At 38.7% G+C, this 16405-nt stretch overlaps 1 protein-coding gene across 3 annotated transcripts in view; it reads left to right on the forward strand.

Moving 5' to 3' along the window:
- SSBP2 (single stranded DNA binding protein 2) overlaps positions 1-15946 on the forward strand; it is a 189367-nt gene extending 173421 nt beyond the window's left edge. For all 3 annotated transcript variants that reach the window (XM_082075551.1, XM_082075552.1, XM_082075550.1), the window contains one exon: positions 2681-15946. In XM_082075551.1, the coding sequence (XP_081931677.1) occupies positions 2681-2710 (30 nt within the window). In that variant the 3' untranslated portion in view covers positions 2711-15946. The remainder of the gene's footprint in view (positions 1-2680) is intronic.
- The last annotated feature ends 459 nt before the right edge of the window (positions 15947-16405 follow it).

The raw sequence follows: 16405 nt of genomic DNA on the forward strand, positions 1-16405 counted from the left end.
TTTCATAGTGTATTTGTAATGCAGTGCTGTGCCTTACATGTTTTTTACTAGCTTCTAAAATTACAATATTGATTTGACAAGAAATTCTGCAGAAGACTGCTGGAAGTTGAGCTGAAACTGGAAAATGTGGGAGGTGTGGATGTACTGCAGAAACTCTAGATGAAGAGGTCACCTGTCAATGAAAGCTTGATCTGTCAAGCAGTAATAATAATTACACCTTACATATTCAGTAATGCACAACAGGCATTTGTCAGGCAATATACAAGCACCCTAAATGCATATAGTTGACAGATCCCCATGTCTGAGTGTTTCAATGTGTGGCTGCCCAACCTTTGACTCCTAAACAATGTGTTTTGCAGGGAATGTCTTTCAGAACAGGATTCACGCTGAAGTGTATAATTAGAGCGCCAGTAGATAATCATGTTGCAAAGATGCAGTGTGCTGTTAGAGCCAGAAAAAGCAAAGGTTCCCTCTAGTGTTCATTCGGGGACAAATGATGCTTTTTTTAAAATGGAGAATGCTTGAGGCAGCAAAACATGGTGCAAAATACATTACGAAGCAAGACTGGAGTATTTTCATACTCATGTGCCTGAAGCTGGGTTTCTGAATCCACGTGTAGGTTCCTAAATAGGAGTGACCTGATTTTTCAGAAGTGCTGAGTGACTTCAACACTTCCGTTCTTATTGGAAATCAGAAGTGAGCGCGACTTCATTAACTGTGCCGGTGGTGAAAATCATAATGAGTAAACAGTTTCTGTTAGATCACAAAACAGTAAAATTGCATGGCAAATTTTATGGGAATCAGGTTTTCTTTAGCTAGTGAAAAGGAAGAGTTTCTGCATGTTCGCTGTTGATGATAAAGATGATAAAGAGGACACATATTCAGATTGTGTGGAGTATTGGAGAAAATTGGTTTGTACAACCCAAAAAGACTGTTATTTGAGTATCTGCCAAAAAGACAGTAAACTCAGAACCCCCATTGCATGCAATCCTTGGTCATGTTAATCCTTGACTGTCAATTTGGCACATGTTGCTTGTACTGAGGGCTGGTCAACAGGCAGGCCAGTGCACCAAACTACGGTCATGAAAAGGAGGACATCAGTTGTGCTCAAAAGAAAACAAGTTTGCTCACACACTTACTGGATTCTAGGTGGTCCTAGATGTTGTTTTCCCATCTGGAAGAACCTGGGACCCGGTTTTCTCAGGGTTTTACATGAGGTGTATACCTGTAATACAAGGCATGCCGTACCATGCCATGTGGATTCTAGTCTGTGTCCAGTGATCAGTTCCTCTCTAACACGAGCCACATTGTAGTCCTCGGGAACTGTCTTGCTTCCTAATACATATTCCAGTACTTGGCTGCTTAAGAGTACACATTATTTTGAAGTCCTTTTCAGGCAAATTTGCTGTTCGCTTCACCAGGAGTTTTGGTTGGGGGTGCGCAACAGTGCTTGGCTAAGAACAAATTAAAAATCACAAACACCTTTAGATTATCTTTCTTGTCCAGAGTGATTACCCAGGTACTTTGTCTCTAGACAACAGGAAGTCACTTGAACAGATGCTTTGCTTTAAGCATTTGAGCTTGTCTCTTACTTTGGCTAAAGATCAGTGTGATCTTACTGGCTTTGCTGGCCCACGGTGGGAGGGCCCAGCAGGATGTGATGGGAGTGAACCCTAAAGCAGGCAAACCATCAGAGACGTGACAAGGACAAAACAAACTTCACCCAAGTGTCCATCGGGGAAGACCCATCCAAAATGCTTTTTCTAATATGCTTGGACACTTGGAAATGGCCAGCTTGAGACTGTGGCTTTGGCAGGGTTTTATTGCATATCTGTTTTCGCAAAGGTAAGTTCATCTTTCAGTTTCCTATATCAGTTTTCATCATGCTAATATTTCTTGCATTTGAGCATTTTTCTCTCCTTAGATTTTAGGCCAAATTAAGTGTTTCTGCAGTCCACAATTTTCAGTTTAAAAACAAATTAGGCGTATAGTTGTGCACTACTTCTAAGCATGATGGTGTCCCATTGATTCTTATAATGAAGTACTGCTAACTTGAGGGCAGTTATAGCTTGTATAAGGGCTACAGTTCAATTTGTGTTACAATAGCATTGTAATGTGGTGATTGAATTTTTGGTTCACATAAAGGAGAATGACCAGTGATCCTGATTCAGCTTGCCTCCTGAAATCAATAATGCAGCATGATACAGACCAAAAGCCTAGTTTAATTCTATTTATACATGTATTTGCTCCATTTGTCCCATAAAGTAATAAAAAGCTCTCCAAAGTACTTACGTGGTTTGCTAACCACGAATGCAGCTGGTCTACTTGAGACTAACCACCTGCCTAGCTAAATCCCCCCAGTACCCAACACGGACCAGGAAAACATGTAGAAAGTTTCAGTGGAGTGTTGGTTCATCACACCACCCAGGAGCCACCAAAACAGTCTTCCAAGAAGCTGCCTTTATCAGTAGTAGCTCTATTTTTGCATAATGACAGAAGCATAACAGAAGTTACAATACCACAAATCGAACTACAGCCCGAGCACAAGCTACAGTACCAATTGAGGAGGAAGTTCGAAGAGCATGTTGACATTTGAACTCATTGCTGTGGTCCAGAAGTGGTTTTAGTTACCTGGGTGGGGAAAAAACGTTTGTTAAAATGTGGATTCCTCTTTTTTCAGTACTCCCCTAGCATGACAATGAGTGTGTGATCTGTTAACAAGTCTCGCCATGAAGACCACAGTGAGTTTGCCCTCTTCAGAGAGCTACCGCAGAAGAAAATTGTTCATCCCAGTGCAAAGTTTAACAAAAGGATTTCAGACACAATCAGACCCACCATTTTTTTTTGTACTCTCTCCCCTGTTTTGTCAAGACAGTGGGTCCCAAACATGATTGAGGCAACTGTAAAGAGTGGCGTAACAGAACTGCCAAGATGAAACTGCAAACAATTATCTGTGTATGTACGTGTGTGGGTTAATGTATGTGTATGTGTGTGTGATATAGAAATACACACATACATATATAGACCCACAGGACATTGTAAAATATTATCACATGACATCTTAAGTAGAAATGAGAAGTAGGGACTTTTATTCCATCTTTTTCTTCTTTTTATGTTTACATTTTAATTGTTAAAATTTGCTTTCCCTCTCCCCTCCTCAACTGTTTTATGTTGCATATATCACTGCTTTATAAGTTATTTTTTAAGGTGAACTCAAATGATAAATTCTTCTGATTTTGTAAATGTCTGCCATTATAGATAGGAATAAAATTGCTTGTAAGAGCTTTCATTAACTTGTGTTTGATACCAGTTACCCTGTGAATCACAAACTGTACTGTCTCAAGAAATAGAAGAAAGCTCATCTTAATTTTTTGGAGAAATTTAATAATTTTCACCTAGTTTGGTGATGTAATTTTTTTTGTACTTCGCCTTTAAAAAAAGAAGCACTGAAGGTTATTTTTCTTCTTTAATTGAAGCCTAAAATCTGCAATATCTATTTTAAATGGAAGCCTGACTTTGATACAAGCTTCTCAGTTTATATAGAGTACTATAAGGTTACTGTAAGTGAGCTCCAATTGCTATAGAACCTAGCAATAAAGTGTCAGGGCCTCTTTGGCCCTGAGGGATGAGTTTTCTATTTAGCATGATCATCTGTAGAGGTGGTAGTTGCTGGAAACACAGTGAAGTCCTTGTCACCGAAACCTTTTCTAACAATTTGCTATTATGCTGCCCGTTTTCAGAGATTGTCAACTGAATTGTAACAATCCATGGTCCTAATTATAAACAGTATTTCTCAAGCCCATTCAGAATATCAGGTCATCCTGCTACTTGGGTGACACCCAAAACTTTGCAGTAAACAGTAATTTTTTTTGAGCCAAAATGATGGATTAAACTTTTTATGACTACTAGCCTTGGGGGGGTCTTTACGTTTTCCCATAAACAGAAGAGGAACAAAAGTCTGGGCCATTTATTAGGTCAGCCTATTGGACATGAAATCTGGGGGCAGAATGGTGAAAAGGCATATGGTCTTAAAAGAAGTGCTTCTGGAAGCAGTCCCATGTCTCTTAGGCAAAGCTCTAAAACCAAGATTATGGTACATTTAGTTCCTAACGACTTCCATCTCCCCCAAGAAAAGGAAAGTTTTCAGCTGTGTAGTTGTCAAAAGGTTGATGATCAGCAACGTGGACACGAAGTGGATGAACAAGAACTCGTGCCACAGACAAAAAGGAAAGTTCCCTCCTGGGAGTTTGCAAATAGAGGAGCCACTTACATAGGAGGAGCAGTTCTGAGATAACGTAGTATGTCCATGAAGTCTTGCAAGGGGATCTTTTTCATGAACTCATGATAAAGGAGCAGATGTCATGGGCTCGCTGTGGTGGTAGCTGCACATAACAGGATGTGTAAGGAACATAATACTGCAATCTCCTAATTTTTATTTACATATATTGTATATATATGGAGATATATACAATAGATGAAAATAAAAAAGATGTAACACTTTTTACTCTCTTGGTAGGGCTATTCAAAGGTGAAACTCTCGGAGGCTTAAAATTATGTTAAAATATCAAAGATTTTGTTAGCATTACTTTTTTGTAATAATAACTGCTTTGATTAGTTGTAAACATAAACTAGATAGTCATTATATAGTTTTGTGGACTTTATTCCCAGTGATGATGAAAGTTACATTCATTTGCTTATCTTTGGAAAACACTTTGTTGCTGTCTCAAAAGATGCTGGAAACACCTACTATTGATCTAAGTTATGAAAACACAAAATTGGACCGAATTTCCTCAGACCCTTGGCTGTTGTCACTAACACCGCTGTTCTAGTGGCTTCTCCCACAAGCACTGCAGAGCCCAGGTGTCCTTGCAACCTGCATTTGGCATCTGTATTATCCTTGGTAGCCTTCTAAGAAGGACTTCAGGGTTCTTCTCGGCCCTGTTTCAGTCAGGTGATGCCACTGCTGCTGGACTAAGGTAGATGGAGATGTCTGGACCATGCATCGAGTGCCAAAGCCCAGTCGCACACCAGGTAACTGTGCCCTCGAGTGAGATCTTAGAGCCTTGAGCACATCTGGGGCCTGTTGTGTGTCTCCAGGAGAACCCCTATGCTGTCCCACACCAGGCTGGGGTCCTGCAGGCCACCAGTGTGGCCACTGACCACGTGGCAGCTGGATGTGGTGGCATTGCTGAGGGATCTCTTACAAGACAAGAGTACGTGCTGCCACCGAAGCTTCATACTGTGGCAGAGTTAAACAGGATCAGGGCTTAGTAGTAATCAGAGACTTGATAATATCTTTTTCCTTTCTGATTTTGGGATTATCTGCAAGATTTTAGCTTATAGGCACCTGTTAAGGATGAAAGTCTGACCACTAAATTAAACCTGTGCAAAGAAATCCCTTAAGTGAACTGTCAACACATGCTGAGTATCAGTAGCAAAATACGTTATCCTAATAATATACAAGACCTTTCAGACACATAATTTTTCTTTTGTAATTTTTTCAAACTCCCTTCTATCAAATTTTTCTGCTACCAGCATATCTTTTTTTCCCCTTTCCATTTTTTTCCCAAACATGTACATCACATTAGACATGGTTGCACTGATCCTGCAGCATTAATCTGAGTAAATATGTTTCTGACTTCAAAAGCAGCAGGATCAGGCCCTGCTTCTCACGGCCTCATTCTGTGCACTGACACTCCAAGTTAATCGGTATGTCCTGCACTTCTCACACCTACGTCACCCCACAGACTGGTGAAACAAATGATACGCACGCTTGCAAAATCTTAGATTTGGCAGATCTGCTTGAATACTCAGCGCATCTCTTATTGTTAGAATTTTAATCAGATACAAAGAAACCTAATTGTCTTGCTTTCTGTTGGGAATGCTGTCATCTCTGTGCTTACATACATGATTAAAGTTACTTACACATGCATTGGTAAGATCAGGAGATAATAACTATACATAGGTTCTGCAGCTGAAGCATTAGCAAACAATCTTACATGCCAAACACTCAACTTTAGAGTTACAAGCATCCCTTTGGGGTTGTGTTTTGGTTTGGTTTGGTTTTGTTTTTAATATGCATAGAGCTTTTTGTTTCTTTGTTCATTTGTTTCTTCTTTTGCTGATAAATCCTCACAGGATTTCCATCACATCCAGAAGACGATTTCCAAGCACTGACTTTTTGCTCCCGCTTATGTTTCTGAAGCACTAGTATCAGTGCATAATGTAACTGCTGTTTATATCTATCCTTATGCAACAGCTTTATTGATAATGTCAGAACTTGTCCAGCTCTGGGAGGATTTTTATTTTAAGTGGTGCAGGATAGTTTTTCCACACTGAGTTTTTAGATTTCTCTCTTAAATATAGAAATAAATAGATCGTGATTCTGTAAATGCGTCTTTCAGGCAAGATTCAAGACAGGCTTTTTCAAAACGAGAAGTGATGAATTCTTAGAGTAGCAGAAGTAGGGAGTGATGGATCTCTCATGCTGGAAGAACTCCAGCAAATATTCTGGCCTTGTAGAAATCAGCTGAAATTGGGGTTCACTTGTGAATTTCACAGTGAAACAAACGAGTATTCTACCTGCTGCGTAAACCCTTGCAGAGGAGTATTCATACCTACATCTAATCTCCATGTTAGCCAGAATTTATCTCCGTGTCTAAGTCCTGAGCAGGTTTTGGGGGCAAGGAAGCAGCTGCTTGAATCACAAGCATGGGGCCTGACGTGTGCATTAAAACAATACCTGGGTATTTGCATGCATGGGTTGCATTATTTTCCTAATAGAAGATTAAATGCCCCATGTCCCAAGACATACAGCTGTTGTTTTCCCTTGCAGTTGGAATACACAACAAGAAATACGTAGGCTAACTATTAATTTTAAATAATTCAAATTAGGAGGAAGTGAATTGAATCCTGCTTCTTTATGGATAGCAAGTCATGCGTCACAAGGACAATTTCTAGAACCGGCTAAAAATCATTTAGATTTTCCCATCTTCTGTGGATAGCAAATGAAATACTGCATGTAAAGATGAATCAGAATTAGATGAGTAATTTAATGAGGGATCAGCTGTTAAAATAATCAGTGTTGAACATTTTATTCTTTTTTTTACTTTTACCAGTCAAAATGAATTTTCGGCAGATAAATGTTCCACTGATTTCTATTTCTGAGATCAGTTAATTGCTTTTAAGTGTTATCTCCTGTTCATAGTCATATCTGATTTTTTGTTGTTGTTATGGTTGCTAAATACAGACTGGATTCTTCAAGATTTGACCTGACGCATTTGCATTTGGAGAATGTAAAATAGAGGTTAAAGATATTTAAAAAAAAAAAAAAAAAAGGAGTGGGGGGAAGGGAAGCAATAGAGGTAAATGTATTTTTCTTTAATTGGCTGTGAGTGATGATGTAACCATGGCTTCTGTCCCAAACACGCTTGGGTTTGGTTGGGCCCTAACGATGGGAATCCTGACAAAGCACATCTTCCAAATAAAAAGCAAAAACACTCTTTCAACAGAGACAGCTCATTTATCTTCACACTGATCACACTTGAGATTTAGTTCAGGATTTAATGATACAAAACATCTACAAAAACTCAGCACACTCAGAGATAAATTAGTTAGATTTAAATTTTAGTGTGTGCAGCTTTCCCAACTTTCCAGACATTATTTGTTCAGTTCTAGAAGCTGCTGCTCACGCCAGTTGTCCTGTTCAAAATTTGATGAAGCCACTCACCTAAGGTCATTTTTGGTAGGATTTCACCATGATCTGGGTAAAATATATAATTTATCTGAGGTGTGACATTATTTGGCAGCTGTATAAAATGAGTAATTAGAGCAAAATACAAAGGGTCTGTTGAAATTACCAAAATGATGTTTCAACCTGAAAAAAAAAAAAAAAAAAAAAGTCCTTATCTAAAATAGTGCTTTGAGTGCATGCATGCAAATTATTTGTCAGTGCTGTTATCTTGGAAACAAATTACATTAACAGCTTTAGAGAAAACAAATGGATCTGCTCAGAACATTTAAATCCTGATCCTGCAAACACATTCACATTTGTTTGAAATGAAGCCTGCACATAGTTAATTTAGGCAGATTTAAGAATACAAGTAGTATCCTTCAGGAGAGGAGGACTGCTAATATGCTAAAACCATGCTTCAGTGTGAACAGTCTGGAAGTTCAAGTTAAGTCCTCCCTAAACAGGCATTATTTTAAACATTTTATGAATGCAGGAGCATGTTTATATACCAATAGTACTGATATGCGGAACAGATTTGGCTTTCTTCTGTTTCTTACTAGGTCATTGTTCACTACTACATGAGCTATTTTTGTGAACTTGTCATTCCATGTTGTTTTCAATTGTGCAGCCATAGTTTCCCTCAACATAGCAAACAGCTTTGCAATTTTAGTCCAAACTTCTGTTTGGTCACTGTTCATCATTTAAGCTTAAAATGTGTAAGAAAGCCTCTCATGTAATGGGAAAACTTGCCATAAAAATGTATAAAGGTTTTCTTGGGTACCTGTTTTCACATTTAATAAAAATGCAATTTTCAGTTATAATCTGAAATGGTCACTTTCTAGCCACTATTTAATTGCAATGCACAGAAGAAATTGAGAAAACAAATTACCTTTTTAAATTTATTTATTTGAATTCAGCATCATAAATATTTGCTGAAAGATGTGGTTTTGGGGAAATCAGATCAAAACGAGATTTACAAATTGCTCTGGATAATACAAGCTGACAATATGTTGAAAGCTCCTTCCACATCCCCAAAAGTGTGTTGCCTCACATCTGATACGTATGGCTTTGTAAGAGCCTAATTCACTGTATTTTTCACTGTATCTCGTGGATGATTTAGGGTGCCCCTGAGCTGTGCAGGGTTCTGTGGTTGTATCTCTCGGAGGAGTAACTGAGTGAGTGGTCAAGGAGGCTTGTTCACAGGGTCTGGTAATTAAGGACCAGATAATTTATCCACCAGCTGTGCGCAGCTGTGCGCTCAGAAACAAGGTATTTGTACACTACCTCGCTGTTCTCTTGAAAACTTGCGCAATTCTTCTTACAGTTGGGTCTGGGGCTCTCCTCAGATTTTACAATGCCAAGACAAGAAGCTTAATTTTGCTGAGAGAAATATCTGGAAGGTTAGCACCAGTTTTCATAGAGAATCAGCACAAAACATGGGGATTTTGAAAGGGGATGCATTTTCTCAGTACCCTGGGTGTACTAGGAAATAGACCATACACTTTAGAAGTTTGGTCTTTTACAGAGATATATACAGTTCCTCAGATTAGGAGGGAATTATAAGAATAATCATGACCAAACCTATGTTTGTCCCTATATAGTGAAATCATCAGTAATCGCTTTTGATATGAAGATTTATTGCTATGGAACAACTGCTCCGGTCCTTGAGGAGCCAAGTTATCAACTGGATGAACTAGATATTTGTAGTCTTTATTTCTGTGATTTAATATTCATGTTTCCTTCTCTCTCATTTGGATTTTCCCATTAAATGTACCATTCCAAGTCTTTGCACAAAAATAACAACAATTTGCCCAATAAACACACAAAAAGTTGTTCACATCAGCACCTAGAGACCTACTACAAAGAGGTTATTTCATTAGAGACGCTGAGCATAACAAATAAGGAGTGTTAGTGCAATATCCTGAGAGCTCGTACTGTTCGAGATTAGGAAAGTTAGCATCTCAGACTCACGCATTAGACAAGGTAGTTTCTAACAATGACATCAGATGGCTTGAAACAAAAGATTATATTTGCTGTGCAGATTGGACGAAAATAAAATCCAAATAAAGCATATTTAATTGAAGTGGAAATTTACTAAAGGTATAATTTACTAGGAGAGTTTGAAAAGCATGTTACTGACAACAAGCTTGTTAGCAGCAAAACTGGTATCTCGGATTTGCCAGCTGCTCTCTTTTTAATGGAGAGGTGCATCCTGCGGAGTCTGTGATCCCCAGCGGGGAGGTGGGGATGTCTTGATCTGGGCAGGTTGTGGACCAAGGATGGTCGTATCCACGAGCCACACCACCTGTTACAGGTGAGCAAAGCGCAGGTGCCCCTCCAGCAAACGTGGAAGTCTTGACAGGAGCACAGAGCACACCGAACAGTTTAGCGGAAAAGAAAAGCGGCATTTGATGAATTGCCGTTTAAAAACATGATATTGCAAAGCAGGTGTAGGCTGTTCCCAAGTTTATTATCATTTTTCTGATTAACTCCTAGTTTGGGTTTGATTTACATTCACATTAATGGTTAAGGAAGAGAATAAAAGTTCCTAAACTAAGGCTGAAATACAGACTTGGAAGAGTGGCATAAATAAAGTGGAAGCTGGAGCTGTCTGTTGGTTGACAATGAAGTAAATTTTTTTTTTCCCAGGACAAAAAGTATCCATACAATGAACTTGTTTAGCCTTTTAGTGGCTATTTGAGAAGTGTGACTCAAAATGCTGTATATGCTTAGAGACCAGTTTTGAGGGCTTTTTTTTGTGGCAAGTATCCCCTTGCAAAAATGTTGCAGTGCATCTATTTAGTGCATGTTTGCCTAAAACCACAAAAATAAATCAATTTTATTATGGATAGCTGTACGCGCATCTGGCAAACACTTGTTTCTGGTGGGGAGAAGACAAAGATTTGATAGCTGGTGCGTTAGCATATTTGTGTGAATTAATTAAAGCATTGGTAAACTATTGTCAACTATGTTCACATTGCACAAGATACGCTGTGTAGTCTACTGCTGGCATTATAATCTCGGTGATCCACACATATTCTGTAAATTCCTGTTCATTTTGTGTAAGAAACCTTGTCACCATTGCTTAGTACTGTAAATTCTGTTTTGAAGCAAGAGGTGGCTTTTGATTGTACAGCCATGTGTATTATATACTACAACAGTACTTGCTCTGTCGTCAAAACTTGCTGTTCACATATAGTTAAAGCTTTGTTAAGCACGCTTAGTGGTTTCAGAATTTATTTAAAATGGGAGGTATATAAGCCATTTACAGGAATACTAAATGTGAGAGAATTCAAACCCGTTGTGCCTGCAAGCCTGAGAGATCAGACTCTGTGCAGGGAACAGGAGGGAAAGATAGAAAAATAATCTGAATTTTTGGACTCTGGAATCTTTTTATTAGTATTTTATGATATGCAACAAAGACCTGAAAATGTGTAAGTGTTCTTTGCTTGTGTCTGACAGCAGAAATTCCAGTCCTGTCTAGACTGAAAGACAATGATGGGAGAACTGAAAAAGCTGGGAAAGCTGAAGGGGATTCTTACTTGTATTTTTTAAAGTTCTGTGTTTTATTTGCTCGTTTGTTTATTTGTTTTGATTGATAGTTTCAATGATTAGGTTAATCTTTTGAATAAAGGTAGTCTTTGTTAGTGACTCTGCACCTTCACCCTTTCACATGAAACTTTGTGTACTTGCAGTAAATCTTCCTCACACTTCCAAGCCACTCTATAGATAAATTGCCTTTATTTCTAAGATCAATAAAAATGTTTCTACAGATTGCTTCAGCCCTTTAGAGAGAATAATAGGGCAATCCCAAACTCATAATCCCAAGTATTTGCAGGTCACATTTTAACAATTAGGCAGGTGTATTTTAGACAAAGAATGACTTTGAACATCATAATATAATGTTCAAACTCCAGATGTTTTAAGTGAAGAAAACCTCAGTAATTTTCCAAACCAGCAAGAATTAAATTTGTCTATATAATTATTACTGTAGAAAGTACATGCAAAACTTGATACTGCCTCTGACCTTAAGCATTAATACGGATATTAATGGGGATGTCACGAAACTTGTGTATTTCAGAACAGCTGTATTTCTCCTCAGTGTGTTCATCATCTTCATTATCAATGGCTAAAGCAGAGAGCCCATCCATACCACACTGAAAAAGTTCAAAAGCATGGCAGTGCAAAATTCCTGCAGCATCATAAATACATGGATGTGTGTCCACGTTGTGTTAGGATGGGAAATCACTTTACTGAAAACTTTTCCACATCTTGGGTGTAACTTCTAAAAGCAGCTTCTGGGATGGTCTCAGAAGGCCTCTGTTGATGAGAGATCCAACACACTCCCTGACAGTCATGCCTTTCCCAATGGTTTAGGGTCCTTCAGGGACCATAACTATCTCAGTTGCAGCCCTTGGAAGGAGTTGTGCTACGAATACATCTCTATTTGAAGCCCTTGGATGGTGTCAGAAAACGGACCTGCCCCTGAAGGCTTCTCTCCTTTCAGAATCCTTTTTGAAACACACGGCCGTTCAAGTGCTGAAGGGCTGGGTGCTGCTGGCTCTGTTACTCCAGAATACAACCCTCCGTGCTTTGTGTGTCGAGAGCCTCCCCTCAGCGAGTGCCTCTGGCAGCCAGCGTAGTTGTTTGGAGAAGCCACCTCATCTAATGAGCAAACGAGGGAAACAAGGTCACAAAATCAAGCCTCACTGTTCTGCCTTTTTCAAAGTTCCTTGCAGGACTGGGGAGCTGCAAAGACGTGGGTTGTGTGGGTCACTAACAACAAAGCGTATCTGGGTTGGAGCCTGGGACAAGGCTCTCACAGGTTTTGTAATGGTAATATTGCACCACATCTGACTTTTTTCTGCTCCACGCTGTGGCCTGATTCATCCTGCCCTGCCTTTAGCTGCCTGAAAAATTACCAGCCTAGGTCTCTTCTGTAAGTCAGAGGAGGGACAGAAGAGATGCTTCAGGTCCCTGTACACAAAAGCATATTTATTTGAGCCTGGTATGGGCAAGAATAGTGCAGCTCCTGAGAATGTGCATCTGTGTGGCTTCCAGATGAGTTTCTGAATCCTTCAATCTCAAACATGAGATTTCTGCCCCAGTTTGCTATTTTTTCCATCTTTTATAAACAAGTGTAACTTCAGTTATCTCATTTGAATGATTCTGGAGGGTTTACACCTGACTAGAAACCCTCACCTTTATTTGTTAAGTGTGCTTTGTCACTCTTCGCTTGCACAGATCTATTCATTGAAGGCAACGTGCAAAGAAACGATTGCATCAATGAATTAACAGCAGCAATAGCGTGTAATGCTTTTAAATTCAGCTATGAGGTTGTAACTAAGACATGAATGTCCATACTTTGTAGGGATAGCTGAAAATTCCTTTCCTGACAGCTTCAAGGAATAAATCTAGGAATTCCTAATTTAGATTTTTGAGAATACAGGTAGTGGCAGTTTATGGAGGGTTTTTTTGTAAACTTCCAGTAAATGTGTATTTTACACGCTGGTTTGGAGGCGAGGAAAGTGTCCAATTTCGGATAGACCAGATCTTTGCACACAGCGTTACTGTGGATGAGTAAAGCCCTCAGGCTTGCACTGTACACCTTCTGTATTCTAGTTCAACTTGGTATCTTTCTTTGTTACCTGCTCGTACAAAATCACAACAACAGTTGTATCAATTCTTGTTGCAAGGCAAGGAACAGTTGAAGTTTAAAGAAAAATGAGTGTTGTAACTTGCACCTTCTCACCTTCATGAAGAGTCCACGTTGTCACAGCTGGGCTTGAGACAGCAGCTGCTTCCAAAGTTGCCATATAACTTCATCACACAAAAGTAGGTTTAATTTTTTGTGAGTTTAACAGGAGTGGTATTGATACATTTGCTTTATTTTCCAAGTTCTGAGTCATTGGGTATTGAACATGATACGCATCTGGTGTAGCTATGAATATAAAAATTGAGAATTGGGTTTTAATGATAGGCTAGTACAATCCCTGCTCTGCTATTCAGTATTTTGAGTGCTGAACTTAAACAAAATGTTATCTTCATGAATTATCTTAGCCTCATCTCTGCATTAAAATGGGTATGAATTTCCAATTGCTGCATCTGGGTTATCAGTGAATCCTGGGCCAGAGGTAAAACAGTTCCAGTGGGAAAGATTGCTGTGGGCAGCCACTTACTGACAGCTTTTGCAATGCATAAAGGTGTTCTGTCTGTTGTCTGACACTCTCCCTGTTTTCTGGGTGGATCACCATGTTCTTGAGTATCTTGATGGGTATTGTCAGCCGGTAGAGGAGAGGTGGACAAGTTCACCACCGCGGAAGGGTAGAAATGTAGCAAGTAATCAGTTATCTTCTCCAGCAATCATTTAGTGCTTCTCCTTCAATTAACACTTGTATCTTCAGTTATTATTCTACCTTTCAGTATCTTGAAGTGGTATGAGCAAAAATATATGAATATATATAATTTACAAGAAATATAGGCTTGTATTGTGCCTTTGTAATTCTCTTCAGCTTCAATATCTACAAGCTATGAGCAGACAAACTTCTTCCCTCTTTTGCGGTGTTCCTTTACTACATAGTAGCTGATGGCTTCACTATTACAGGCTGTTTGGGTCTTCTGGGGCTAACATTTATGTTTTCCTGGGTGAAAATGCTGTAGTATTCTCACCAGACATAAGCACAATGACATATCACTGCAGTGCATGCCGTCTCTTAGCTTCTCTCTACACGTGCTTGCATGTTGAAAATTTAGAAATGCTGCTGTATAAATTGCTACATTGTTTACCCAATACAGGTGTTTTTCTGCATCTCTTTCTTGCTTGAAACTCCCATTAACTTGAAAGTTAGCGGTGGCTTGAAAGGGGGTTTTGGAAGCACAAAGGATGCAGGGAGCAACTCTTCAGTAGTTTACAGGCTGCTGTAAATTAATGTCTTCTCAGCAAAGAAATGTAGCATTTTAGCAGTAACTTCCTAGTGAAAACACTGAGCGTGCTTATCACTTAAGATTTTAAGAAAAAAAGTGTTAGAACATGTAATTGTGTCTCATCTAATTTTGACACTTAACCAGTAATGTTCAGTGGGGGTTCTAGCCTCAGTTTTATCTATGTGTTCATGATACGCCAACCAACGCAGAACTGAAGGGTGAACAGCCATGTTTTAGTATCGCAGCTACGCAAGAAATCACAGCTTTTCAAGAGTTTTGATTTTGTTCTTTTAATATATTTTCACCACGGAAGTATTTTTCTATATCGTTACCTGAGGCTTCCTTTCACCAACCAAAACAGTCTGTAGCCTTCTGCACTATGAAAGGCAAGCCCTGGGGAGAAACGTGGGCTTCACGCTTGCCCGGAAAATTAGCAGAAATTTCATCCAAGCCATAAAAGCCTCTTACGTTATTCTGTGTTTATGTAGTTAAAGCAATTAGGGATAGGAGCTTCAGGAATATCGAGGTATCTCTATCCTCTGTTCTACTCTCTCTTTACTTCATAGGGATTCAAGAGTTCTTTTTTTCAAGGCTCAGCTGTGTCTCTTTAATAAAACCAGTGCAGCCTAAGCATCACGTGCGATTCAGTTTATGGGGATAGCATTGGAGCATGAAAGATTTACTTTTGGTAGCAAGGAGTAACGCGTGTCCCTGTGGACATGGACGCTTGCAAACAAGTATGATACCAAGAATAAAAAAATAATTAAAAAAATTAAAAAAAATAAAAAAAAAGCAAGATGGTACCAGTACATCAGACTCTCTACTACAGTGGGTTTTTTAGCTTTTCTCATTTGTATTTTATTTTGCAGGAGTTGGGGACTCTCAGATCACATAGGGGATTTTAGATGTATATCACTCAACAATCATTTTATAAAGTCTAACTTCAAAATGCACTATGATTTATTACACAAATATATTTTCTTCTGTTTGCCGACATGGTGGTTCCATTTTGTGATGAGTTAAACTAAGCAGTTACTTTGTTGCACTGCCTAGCTGCATGAATTCATCCAGTGTACATATGTACCTGTGCAGCATTTATTTGAGTTTTGTATTTGAATTTGCAGTATTGATTATTATTTTTGTATTTTACTTTGCCTCTGTTATTGGAATTGTAGTAAACATAATTTATACATATGATTTTACAACTGTTTTGCAACTGAAAAGTCTTCTTTAAATTGTAAAGTTTTATTGATGGATACTCATTAAAATGGTATAAGAATATATTAACAATTGTTTTGTGTTTTGATGCTCTCTGTACATAAATACATGTCTATTTATCTGTTTAATGGTGCTTGTGTCTTGCAATTTTGGATACATTTTAGAATAAAGTTTCATTTTACAAGAAGTACTTGTATTTTCAAAAGCTGTGTCAAAAAAAAAATCCATGAATATCTAGGGTTATGAAAAAAAATATGAATCTCTAAAGCATTTATAACTTCAGGCAGTAATACATTGGTTTCAATAATATAGAAGTGTATATTCTACAAATGCACAGCTACACGTTGGAGTTGATTTACTGCAGTAACTGACATCTGTATTTAAAACATTACCAAAAACATCAATTTTGGAGGCTTGTCCTGCAGCTGCTGACTCCACTGGTAAGAAGAGATTTGTGAACGTGCTAACGATGTCATGATTATCGCATTGGTCTGTTATTTTCCAGGGAACACCAGAGCTCTCCAGTCATGC

The sequence above is a fragment of the Streptopelia decaocto genome (assembly GCF_964273445.1).
Source record: "Streptopelia decaocto genome assembly, chromosome: Z".
Lineage (NCBI taxonomy): Eukaryota > Metazoa > Chordata > Aves > Columbiformes > Columbidae > Streptopelia > Streptopelia decaocto.